At 38.0% G+C, this 12,614-nt stretch overlaps 1 protein-coding gene across 3 annotated transcripts in view; it reads left to right on the top strand.

Annotated features, from left to right (window-relative positions):
• dync2h1 (dynein cytoplasmic 2 heavy chain 1) overlaps positions 1-12,614 on the top strand; it is a 105,933-nt gene that overhangs the window by 30,466 nt on the left and 62,853 nt on the right. For all 3 annotated transcript variants that reach the window (XM_028464242.1, XM_028464243.1, XM_028464241.1), the window contains exons 40-51: positions 598-821; positions 1,104-1,219; positions 6,095-6,294; positions 6,429-6,560; positions 6,679-6,811; positions 7,871-8,078; positions 8,178-8,307; positions 8,505-8,660; positions 8,764-9,023; positions 10,147-10,393; positions 10,510-10,661; positions 12,112-12,256. In XM_028464242.1, the coding sequence (XP_028320043.1) occupies positions 598-821; positions 1,104-1,219; positions 6,095-6,294; positions 6,429-6,560; positions 6,679-6,811; positions 7,871-8,078; positions 8,178-8,307; positions 8,505-8,660; positions 8,764-9,023; positions 10,147-10,393; positions 10,510-10,661; positions 12,112-12,256 (2,103 nt within the window). The remainder of the gene's footprint in view (positions 1-597; positions 822-1,103; positions 1,220-6,094; positions 6,295-6,428; positions 6,561-6,678; positions 6,812-7,870; positions 8,079-8,177; positions 8,308-8,504; positions 8,661-8,763; positions 9,024-10,146; positions 10,394-10,509; positions 10,662-12,111; positions 12,257-12,614) is intronic.

Raw genomic sequence — 12,614 nt, 5'->3', positions numbered from 1 at the left:
ATTGAAAAATTAGGAATGTAAGAACATGATATTCTTAGAAGAAACAAAATAAATAAATAAACTGGAAACTTGATCTTTGGTCTACCCAGGAACACCTGCAGGAGAGCGGAACAGACATTGGGTAAAAATGATCACCTGACTAAAATAATTTTATTTCCATATAAATTTCCTTGGAAATCACCACTTTCTGATATTTATTGACAACTAGTGGACTAAATAAAGATAGCATGGATAGCAGGACCACTTATACTTAATGTATTCTTGCTTGGATACAGTCAGTACATACAGGGTAGTAATGGCGGGACGCTAACACTATTGCCGGGTGAAAATCACCCTAACAAGGCCTGTAGGAAAAAGTGGGTTTTGAAGTAGGGGAATATCCACATCTTCTAAAGCATCATAGAAAATGCTGAAGTTACCCTGGACCCCAAGACACTAAAACACTGAAACATAACTTCATGAAAATAATCACCCGCCGATAGTGTTCTATGGGTTAGTGAAGTAAAGATGGACTTGATAAGCTTATAATCAACAAGTGATTACAAAATATTGTGTTTCTTGTTTAGAAGAACTTAAGTTTTGTACTTGCTTTGTCAGGTGGCACTTGATCCCAATTCGGGTGTGTTCATCACCATGAACCCTGCAGGAAAAGGTTATGGAGGCAGACAGAAACTTCCAGACAACCTGAAGCAGTTGTTCAGGCCTGTGGCCATGAGTAGGCCTGACAACGAGCTCATTGCCGAAGTCATCTTCTATTCTGAGGGCTTCAAAAATGGAGAAACACTCGGACGCAAACTGGTTGCAATTTTTAACCTGGCCAGGTAAAGTCTCGACGATAGATTATAGATTGATTTGATAGAATAGATTTCATTTTTTCACAAAAACTATTAACAGAATAGATAATAGTGTGTGTTGTGTTATTTGTCTGCGAAAAGTCATAAAGTCAGTTTTTGCACGTATCTGAAACTATCTAAAGTGCCATTGCAGTCCATAATTGCGTATTGATTTAGTGAATAAATGATCCGCTGTTTTCCAGCACTGAGTGCTACGGTCCATTGAGATTGCAGGAGTGGGTGTAAAACCAGGCTTGTGTTTCTGTCTAGGGAATTGTTGACTCCTCAGCAGCACTATGACTGGGGTCTGCGTGCTCTGAAGACGGTGCTGAAGGCCTGTGGCAGTCTCCTGCAGCAGCTGAGGCGGACTCACGACAAGGACAAAAGTAGGAATCCCTCTGGGGAGTAACACAGTTTTTCTTTGTGGAACGTTTCTTTAAAGACATTTTCTCAGGTTCAAGTACAAAAGTGGCATAACGCAGGGTTGGGAGCAATTATAATTATAATTACGTAATTAATAATAATGTAATAAAAAACTGTTGCATAATTTAATTGCAATCGAGTTCAGATAATTGACTTTGTTATTGTAATTGACATGGCAATTCTATAAAAAACTGTCAATTAACATTTATTAATTGCAAACATGGGGAACCATGTTCGAGTTCTATGGCTTACATGTAGTTACCAGTAAAATATGTCTCAAGAGGAAAAGTTGATTATCATTTTATCATGAAAAATAAATAAATAAATTGTGGGGTATAGTGATAGAAAAAAGGTTTAGACGCCAAGAATATTTTCATGGATATGGAAGCCTAACAAGGTCACCAAGAGATGAAAAGTTAATTGGAAAAATTGGAAAGAATATTTTTTAGTGTGTATTTCACAGCTTATTTAAGACATGGGTCAAAACTGACTTTTATAAGTTGTTTTTTTCAGGCTCAGTAATTGTGATTAATCAAATTTTACCTTTAGTAATTGAAAATGTAATTGTAATTGATTTTAAAGAGAAAAATAGTAACTGTAATTAGGGTCTGAAGTTCCAGACTGGGACTTAGGAACCTATTCTAATTGCTATTATTAGGGTCCGAAGGCCAGAATAGCCAGGAGCACCCTATTGTAATTGCTCGAATTTACTAATCATTTTATTATTATTTCTGTCCAAAGTCCCAGAATGGGTCGTAGGAACCTATTGTTTTTGCAGTTATTATTCTAAAGTTCCCCTTCGATCGCTAATTTGACCCCCTGAGAATGCCCAAAGTCTCACCAAAATTTGCACGCACCTCAGGCCTACTGAAAAAGTTGATAATTTGGCACAAGGAAAAAAATCAGTAAAAAAATGTGCGTGCATTATAGATGCAAAAAATGCGATGGAACCGCACGACCAGCAGGTTTGACGATACTTATGAATATCGCCACATATATTATTGACACCAGGATGACCCCTGCCTAAAACCACACAGGAAGTCAGCCATCTTGAGTCAAAGGTCAAAAATGGCGAAACGCATTTGCGCGAACTAGTCTGAGGGCCTTTTTCCGATTCGCGTCATACTTATAATAATTGCTATTGCTAGGCTAGTGCTACGTTATTACTACGTTAATGCTATTGCTAAGTGAATGCTATTGCTACATTAATGTTAATGCTAGGTTCAGGCTAATTCTAAGCTATTGCTAGCTGATGTTATTGCTAAGTAAATGCTATTGCTAGGGTAATGTTAATGCAAGGTTATTGCTAATGCTAGGTCAATGCTAATGTTAGACCAATGCTAATGCTAGGCTAATGCTATTGCTAAGTCAATGCTATTGCTAGGCTAATGCTAATGCCAGTTATTGTTACTGCTAGGCTTATGCTAATGTTAACCCAATACTAATGCTAGGCTAATGCTAATTCTAGGTTAATGCTACTGCTAGGTAAATTCTAATGCTAGGCTAATGCTAATTCTAGGTTAATGCTACTGCTCGGTTAATTCTAATGCTAGGCTAATGTTAATCCTAAAGCATTTGAAATACAATATCAGCCTCTCGCGGCTTTAATTTTTTTTTAAATGGAAAAAATGCCGGTCACAGTATACATATTTGAGTTGTAATTGAACATGGATAATTGAAGACATAATTGTAACTGAAAAATGTGATGGACCCCAACCCTGGTGTAAGTTAATAAAAAAGGTTTACCTCTGGTCTTAGCCATGGTGATTAAGTGATCAACGCATTAGACTGAAAATCAAATGAAAAGGTTTAAGTTCCGAATCCCTTAAAAGAAAAAAAATATGTATCATAAAAAAAACATACAAATGGTAAATTGCTGATTACAATCAACAAATGCTACAACGTAGTAGGCATCACTGATTTATAACCTCAAATTCAGGATTGCCAGTTATTTTCAACAAGGGTTTCAAAAACAACAACCTGAAAATGAGGGTATTGTTGTCCTGATTCATTTTATTCTGTTGAGCTAAATCTGAAGACACAATCAATTGCCTTTTATTACCCGAGTCACAATTCATTGTGACTACATTTGCTTTTGAGGCCATTAACTGAACATTGGGGTCTAAATGAGATTTCCATCGTCAGCTCCAGGTCTGTGTCTAAAGCCAACATTTCAAATCTGTATAAGATCTCAGCTGATTATGTCGTATTGCTTCTCTGATGCCAGAAGTGCCAAAGGGAAACACAGTTTATGGTTTTAAGAGGATGATGTTCTCATATGGATGAAATCAGGTTGAATTGTAGTGGGAGGCTGTTCAGGCTGAGCCTGTTAAGAAGAAGAATAAGAAACACATTCACACTCAATGTAAACAAACATGCAATCTTCACACTATAGGCTCTATTTTAGAAGCGTGAGATGTTTTATAGTTAACACATTTACCTACTGCAGTTGTGAGGGGTGTTTTAAAAGCTGCTAATCAGTAATCTCTGAAAATGTTATAATAGCACATAGAATGGCATACATGACTACACAGAAAAAAGTCACAGTTATCTCAAACAATTGTGATTTTTGTTGATCTTGTCTTAACCTTTAGATTTGCCACGTGTTTACAGTCTCAATGCATAGTAAATTAGTTGTAAATCAATCTTCAAATGTAAAATCCGAGGACAAATACTTCATCAGTTTTCATATTAACAGGCAGATTTGTCGTAATTGAATCAAGTCAAGCATTTTAATCAATCAATAAATATAAGATTGTGTGTACTCATGAAAAAACAATAAAACACCCCAAAAAATGGTTGATGTGAGAGCTAGATTTAAACTCAATTTCCTAATTTTTTGGGGAGGCTCGGATCCTTTTTTGCAAATAAGATCACAAATGTGTATTTATGTTAAATTTTGTGGCGCATGGTTTGTGCAGCTCCTACCAACATAGGTTTGACCCTGATTATTATTATAATTGGTTTGCAACACTTTTCTTTTACTTGTCATTAAAATATGCCTCAGAGAGACATTCACAGGGTCACCGAGATGTGACAGGTTCCAAATGGTTTGGGGAGGTTGCTCTGCCTCCGACAGTCATACTATGACAGAACTGAAGGTTTTCTTTGTGTGTACTTGATGTGTGTGTATTAACTCATTCTCTGCCAGCCATTTTCAGAGCAGCCAACCCCATTATGCCAGGCATTTTAGATGACTTTCACTGATTTTTGAAGACCCACAGAATATTTTGTACTATGACAATCTGAATTCTGAATAATTTTGTTTCTAGCTTGTTTCATTCTTCCGTAAATGCCAAATTGCCAGTTTGTGATAAAAAGCTGAGAAAAACATCTTTTTCTGAAAAAAAACTTTTAGTGACTTTGAAGCATTTTTTTTTTTGTTTTAGTGACACCTCAACATTGGTTTCCTTTTATAAAACTACAAAAACAACACTCAGACTGGGTTTTTGATGGCAAAATTATTATTGTTTTGCGATCTCGGTCAGAATTTAATGGATTTCTTACTGTATTTTGGTCGTCCTCCAAGTCTCTCCCCCCGTCATTCTCCCCACATGCAACTTCCTCCTCCTCCCGGACATGCCGAGTCTCACCACTTGCCCTGTTTCTTGATTGTTTTCTCTCACCATCACGACACTCTCAATAGTTGACTTAGGTTCCACACATGCTCTGGTGGAGTGTGCGCTGCTGTGAGCCGCTGGGAACTTCAGCATCAACTCTCGTAGCGCCATTTTTTGTCTTGCAAACTCTTTTCCTCTCCCTCTGAGCTCTGCCCAACATGGGTGATCTCTCATTCAAAGGTGCTCTGCTGCCACCTACATGGCACCAGTCGCTCACTGCATCATGATACAAGTAATATATTCACAGGAGAGTTTCGCACACTGTTTCCTAGCAACCCCAGCCGAAAAACACAATTACCGTCTATAGACGTCTTTGGCAGTCAACGTTACTAAACCAAAAAACATCTTTGGCAGTCAATGAGTTAAATGCTTTCTGCTAGGCCAACGTTTAGACACAGTGAAGTATCAGATCTCTATCGACAAGCATCCTCTTTCAACCCACTTCCATTCCTTCCTCTTCAAGTCCAACACAGACTTGACTTTCATCCCAAATACAAGGGTTTTATTTGACTCTCTTTGTCCTACTTGATTTTCTCAAGACCATATACTTAGAGTTGGATTGGTATGTCTTTATTCCTTTTTTTCTGCTTCTTTTAACTTTTTTGTTATCTGTCTTTTTCTTACTTGTCCCTTGTTGCACCTTTTTCCCCTCAGCACCTTCCCTTTTCACCACATCTTCTCTTCAAGTCTCAGCTGCTCAATACCTCCCCTTATCTCTCTCTCTCTCTTGAGTATCTTCTCTGTGTTTTCTTTAGTCTATCCATCTCCCACTTTCAAATTCATTTCCTTCCACCATCCACTCTAACACACACGCACACACAACAGTCTCCCCTTGTCAGTCGATTTGTCCCTGAGGTTTTTAATGTTTATCACTGAGTGTAGTCCGTCCAAGTTTTTCACTCTGTTATCCAAAAAAAAAAAAAAAAAAAAAGAAATCTGTATTTGTGCCTCCAGGGAAGGCCATTGTCTTCAGAAGAGAACTAAAGTATTGATTAACTTCTAAATAATGACAGGCTTTCTTAATTAGCCTGTTTTTCACCGCAGGCATTACAAGAGCAAAGCAGTAATTACTCAGCAACTTTAGATTCATAACCTTGTGTTATTAATCTGATTGAGTTAAGCATTTCTCCTATAATTGCTTCCCTGTTTGTTTTGCATTTTGAGAAAGCATTTTATCACCTTAAACAACTTGATTTTTTTTCTTTTGTATCTCTGCAGTTCAGGAGAACAGTCTGGTGGTGCAGGCGTTAAGAATGAACACCATGTCAAAGCTGACGTTTGCTGACAGTTCCCGTTTTGATTCCCTTGTCAAAGACGTTTTTTCTGGGGTTAGCTTCACTAATGTAGAGGATCAGTTACTCACACAAGCACTGGAGCAAGTTTACAAGGAGGCCCAACTTGAACTAATACCCAGCCAGGTGTGTATAGAAACATGACTGGTGTCTTTTCTTAGTCACACCGAAAAGCTTGAAACAGTGCCAAATTACAATGATACAAAAACCAATAAAAAAAAGAGATTAAAATAAAGGAGATTATTGGAAAATTGTTTCAGCTGAAGAAGGCGCTGGAGCTAAATGAGCAGCTGAGGCAACGCATGGGCGTAGTCATCGTTGGACCAAGTGGAGCAGGCAAATCCACTCTGTGGAAAATGCTGCGGGCTGCTTTAAACAAAACAGGCAAAGTGGTGAGTCAAAAAATACAAGCTTAAGAAACATCTGCAGTTAATATTACTTAAATTTGAACATATAAACAAAGAAATTTCTATTTTCAAATGTTAATGTGTTGATGCTTAATATTTGCAGGTGAAACAATACACAATGAATCCTAAAGCCATGCCCAGGCAACAGCTGCTGGGACACATAGACATGGACACCAGAGAGTGGGCTGATGGTGTCCTCACACACAGTGCCAGGAATGTAGTTAGAGAAACACAAGGTAAGACCATTAAGAAAAAATCACAGATATTTTTGTCTTCATCAGACCTTGGATTTACATGCTGCCAATTTCGAAAGATTTATTCAATTAATTTACCTACGGTATATACTGTATCAATACTGCATTACATGTTGATATAAACATAAATTTCAAGAAGTAGTTGGGTTGGGCTCAATTACACTTTTAAATTACAATTACGTCTTCAATAATCAATGCTCAATTAAACTCGGTTACGATTACGATTACGTAATTTTTTCCAATTACAACTAAAATTACAATTATTATTTTACAACTACGTTCTCAGTTACATCTAATCCCAATTATTGAGCCTTTAAATTACCCCATAAAATGTAATCTTCCTCATGTGTTAGCTTTCCGTTAGCATCTCTTATGATAACAGGTCGGTTTTGACCCATGTCTTAAATCAGCTGTAAAATACACTAATAAATGTTATTATTTTTCATCTTTTTATTACCTTGTTAGGCTTTCATATCCATGAAAATATTAGTATGAATGTTTTTGGTGTGAGCGTCTGAGCCTTTTTTCAGTCAGTATAGTTCTCTTTTTTTTTGTTTTGTTTTTTTTATGGTAAAATTATCCTTAAGGGAACTGACATGTAGTGGGAAAAGTTGATATGAAAGACATTTTAATAATTGTTAACTACGAATGTGTAAGTCATAGAAGTGTAATTGTAGCTGACAGTTTTTATAGAACTTCCATTTCAATTACAATTACAAAGTCAATGATCTGAACTCAATTATATTTCAAGTATGATAACAACAGCAACAGAGTTTTCAATTACAAATTTAATTATAATTACATCATTTTCATTAATGACCAGTTATGCAAATACAATTATGATTGACCCTAACCCTGGTTATGATCATCAATAGTTCTAATTCACTTAAATACTGTACAAGTTGTTAGTTAATACAGTCAAGAGGATGATGCAGAATATATATTTCTAATTTAAGCCAGTAATTTTTGCACAAATTAAATGGGAACTGTGTCAAATTTTGCCTCAGGCTGGATTTGACGCCACATTTTGTTATTTTCCAGAGGTCAACTCCTGGATTGTGTGTGACGGTGACATTGACCCTGAGTGGATTGAAAGTCTGAACTCTGTGCTTGATGATAATCGACTATTAACCATGCCAAGTGGGGAACGCATTCAGTTTGGCCCCAATGTCAACTTCTTATTTGAGACACACGATCTAAGCTGTGCTTCACCAGCCACCATATCCCGTATGGGTATGATCTTTCTCAGGTCAGTCAGTCAATCAGTTTGTTTTGAAATATTACTGAATGTAAGCGATTATGGATTATTTATGTTTATGGCTGATTTTTTATCACTATATTTTCATAGTGATGAAGACATTGATGTAGGTGCCTTGGTAAAATCATGGTTGAGAGGTCAGCCAGAGGAGTGTCGCAGTAACCTCGAAAATTGGCTGTCAGACTACTTTCACAAAGCCTTGGACTGGGTCCTCAAAAAGGTATTATTAGGAGTATCTGACAGACAGTGCTGAGCAATAGATCTAAAGTTTTTACCCTGTGTATGAAGGTGATGCTTATGATTTCAGAAATGTATATGCTTTTTTATGCATGCATGTGAACATTACAAAAAAGTAGACGATGATTGTACTAAATGTGCAGGTTTCTCTTTATTTTTTGTCTATTTTATCTCTATCAGAATGACTTTGTGGTGGAAACCAGCCTCATTGGGACAGTCTTCAATTGTCTATCACATCTCAATGCTGTGTCAGAGAGAGGTCAGTTCATTGTTGGTGTTCTGAGAGGTATGGGAGGAAACCTCAACTTTAAAACAAGAAAAGAATTTGCCAAAGAGGTGAGAGCATTTCTGGTGTTTGTAAAGGAAAAAAAACTCCTTTTCTTTTGTCATATACAGTACATAAAAAAAATGTCTTGTTGTCCCAATCATTTATCTGTAGTTGCTGAGCTGGGCTAGGGAAAGCCCCCCAGACCCTAAAAGACCACTGGATACCTACTATGACTCTGACAGGGAGCAGCTAGCAGCCTACACGTTCCTGCGTCCCGAGGGTCTCACATTAGAACAACTCTCCCACACCCACATGTTACCCGTCATTGAGACTCCTGGCATGCAGAGAGGGTTGCACTCTTTCTTCCCGTGGCTCACTGCCCAGCACAGGCAGCCCTTCATGGTGCTTGGGCCAGAGGGATGCGGAAAGGGGTAACTACTGATTGATGCAGACGTATCCACAAAGAGAAATAGATAGCATTTCACACTTCACAAATAGAAGATCACATTCAAGAAATTGTAGCAATTGGATTCACACATTTTCAAATATGCATGAATCTCCAAATTTAAATCAAAGTATGCAAATTTCTTTGAAGAAATTACCGGATTTTAGAAAATGAGAATTATTTCGACAATTTTGATTATATTGCAATTAAAAACAAGTGGAGTTGTGTAATGAATGTGGTGGAAAACTGTGAGCCCTTCCAAATTATGTAAAGGAGAATTTGAAGGGGCTGAGATGTCTACATCTGAACTATTTGGTCATTCACACGATGATTTGGATGCTCTGAAGGGCCAGATTTGATGAATTTCACACGTGACATGACTGTATTTTACGTGTTAACAGATTTCATTGTGTACCAAATAGCTAACATCACCCATTAAGAAAAAGAGTTTTCCTTAGACCACTGTGGAAATATATTACTTCTGGCTTATTTGACAGATGTTCTCGTACGCCAACTCTCACATTGACACAATTACACTATTAACACTCATCACAGCAGCTTTTATGCACGACTTGACCTTTCTTATGAAAGCACTGACAACTTACAAATGTAGATCTCATACATATTTTATGTCACACTTTTTCCATTCAGTCTGTGTGTAGTGTGTACACACTCGGTGGATGCCACATAAGTAACTGTCATCTCCCAGGGTCCCAAAGTACAAGGGTCACATAGTTTATCTATTACACTCCAGCTCTTAGTCGTTGCTATTATTGTGTTTGAAAGGTCATTGTGACAGTGAGGCACACAGTTTTTGAGCTTATGCTTTTAATAGAAAAACTACAGATTTTTGTTGCATTCACTCATCTACTGCAGTAAAGATACACAAATACATAATGCTTGATCACTTTGAAACTGTAGTTATCTATGCATGTTTATGATAGTCTTTCTTTACCTGTTATAAAAATTAAGATACCAACAACTGGATTTCTGAATAGATATTGCAGTGTTGCAATTTTTTTTCAGGTTTTTGCCAGATTTAGTTTTTTTTTGGTCACACACAATACCTACTTGACTTGTAGTTTTGGCTTGTACTTTCTTTTGCCTAGTATGCTCCTGCGATACGCTTTTTCCCGGCTTCGTTCAACCCAAGTTGCAGTGGTTCACTGCAGTGCACAGACCTCATCCCGTCATGTTCTACAGAAGCTCAGCCAGACATGTCTGTTGCTCAGCTCCAACACTGGACGAGTGTTTAGGCCAAAAGACTGTGAAAACCTGGTCCTGTACCTAAAAGACATCAACCTCCCCAAACCAGACAAATGGGGAACCAGCAACCTAATTGCCTTCCTGCAACAGGTAGAGTAGAAACTGAATACATTGATCAAACTGGTAATGTTCCCTCAGAAAAGAAAGGAGCTTTTTTTAAACCAATAGATGTAGAGGAAGTCTTTGTGCCACTCTGTTTTCTACAGGTACTGACATATAAAGGTTTTTATGATGAAAACTTGGAGTGGGTGAGTCTGGAGAGCATTCAGGTGGTGACTTCTATGTCAACGGGGAGTTCAGTCGGGAGCCATTCACTCACCTCCCGCTTCTCTTCAATAGTTCGCATCTGCACCATAGAGTAAGCGTGGCCCAGGTGTCATATAACCTCAAAAAACCCCAGAATAGCCTTTTTGGTAACACTTTATTTGAAGTTTTATACATAAAGGCTGACTTTAATCTGTCATTATTATGACACAACACTTTTCATTAGCATGAATAAGATGTGATCAAGGCTGTCATTAAGAGTTGTTGGTTACCCTAACCCCTAACCCCACTAGATCCTTCCACCTAACCCAAAAAATGCCAACATAGCTCCAAAGGTGTCATAATTTAGTGAACAACACTTAACTCACTCAGTGCCATTGACGAGATATCTCGTCATTTCAAATCCATACGCTCAGTGCCATTGACGAGATATCTCGTCACGGGGATTACTAGAAAACATCCTGGCGGAGGTCTCTCATCAATATCTAAGCTGTGGGGTGTTGTAGTGACCAACTGTGTCCTGAAGATGGCAGCGGTGCACCTTTAGATGAGAGATTAGCCACTGATGCTACCCAGCAAAGGAGGAAGAAGCAGGAAAAGAAGTGAGATTATGGCTCTATGAGGGGGGGTGTGGAGGTGGGTACAAAATGCCCCCAGCCTGTGAGCCAGATAGCAAAATAATAGGTGACATGTAGGAAGTAGCAGCGCACCTTTGGATGTGAGATCATCCATGCTCATCGGAGCTCAGAGGGAGAAAGAAAGGCGTTTACGAGACAGAAAATGGCGCTACGTGCAGAGCTGACGTTCCCAGCAGCGCACACTCCAACCAGAGCAAGTGTGGAATTCATGGATAATGTGGCGATTGTGAGATAAAACCATAAAAAATGGGGTAAGTAGTGACCCTCTGCATGTCTGGGAGGAGGAGGAAGTTGCGTGTGTACAGACTGACGGGAGAGAAAGTTGGAGGAACGCCAAAATACAGTAAGAAATTCATTCAACTCTGACCCAGATAGATAAATAATAATAATTTTGCCATCAAAAGCCCGGTCTGTGTGTTTTTTTTTTTTAGGTTTTATATATGCTTTAGTTGTCACTAAAGCAAAAAAAAAAAAGATTTGTGTAAAACTTGCTCTATTCAACGGCTGATTACAAAAGAACGAAACAAGCCAGAAACATTTTTTTTGATGAAAGTAGAGGCTTCAATCTTTCAGAATCTGGTGTCAGATTTCAGATAGTCATAGTAGAAAATATGCTGTTGGTCTTTAAAAATCAGTCAAAATGCTCAAAAACGGTTGGCACTGAGGGGGGTAGAAAATCTCAGAATGGCTGGCACTGAATGAGTTAATGACAGCCTTCATGACACCTTATTCATGCTAATGACAGCGTAATGTCCACTTTATGTATAAAACTTTAAATAAAGTGTGACCACCTTTTCTAATGATCATACATTGTGTAAAGTTTTGTCTGTATACTCTAACTGTATTTATGACTGATTAATTTGCCTCCTAGACGTTTTAACATTGCTTCTTTTGAATATGCTTAAGCTATCCAGACAGGGAGCAGCTGCAGACTATCTACTCAGCTTACCTGCAGCCAGTTCTCCAGCATAGTTTGGGCAGCCAAGCAGCCTGGGCCAGCACAGGGAAAACACACCAGCTGGCAGGGTCATTCGTGCAGCTCTATGAGCAGGTATTGAATTAACTGCCTGAAAAAGTCATCATGTAAATGAGACTTTAAAGACCTTGATGTATGAAATAACTGTTTGCTTAGTAATGAGAGATAATGTGGCCACAAGTACAAGATATATGATTTTGTGACATTTGTACTTGAAAGCTCCTCTGCATACAGAGAAGGAGAGCGGTTGTGACTTTGCATTTCTTCAATGCAAATCGGATCCTTTGTGAACACAATGATTGATTGTTTCTCCATCTTTCTTGAACCACAGACCAATTAAATGAAGTGTTTTTTTAGTTTTAAAGTAATTGTAAAACTTTACTTGTTCATTGGATTAATACAGTAATGTAAAAGTCCTCTTACCTGTGCATTT

The sequence above is a fragment of the Gouania willdenowi genome, chromosome 13 (assembly GCF_900634775.1).
Source record: "Gouania willdenowi chromosome 13, fGouWil2.1, whole genome shotgun sequence".
In the NCBI taxonomy this organism is placed as follows: domain Eukaryota; kingdom Metazoa; phylum Chordata; class Actinopteri; order Blenniiformes; family Gobiesocidae; genus Gouania; species Gouania willdenowi.
The sequence above is the reverse complement of the archived record's forward strand: the minus strand, read 5'-3'. Positions and strand labels throughout refer to the sequence as shown.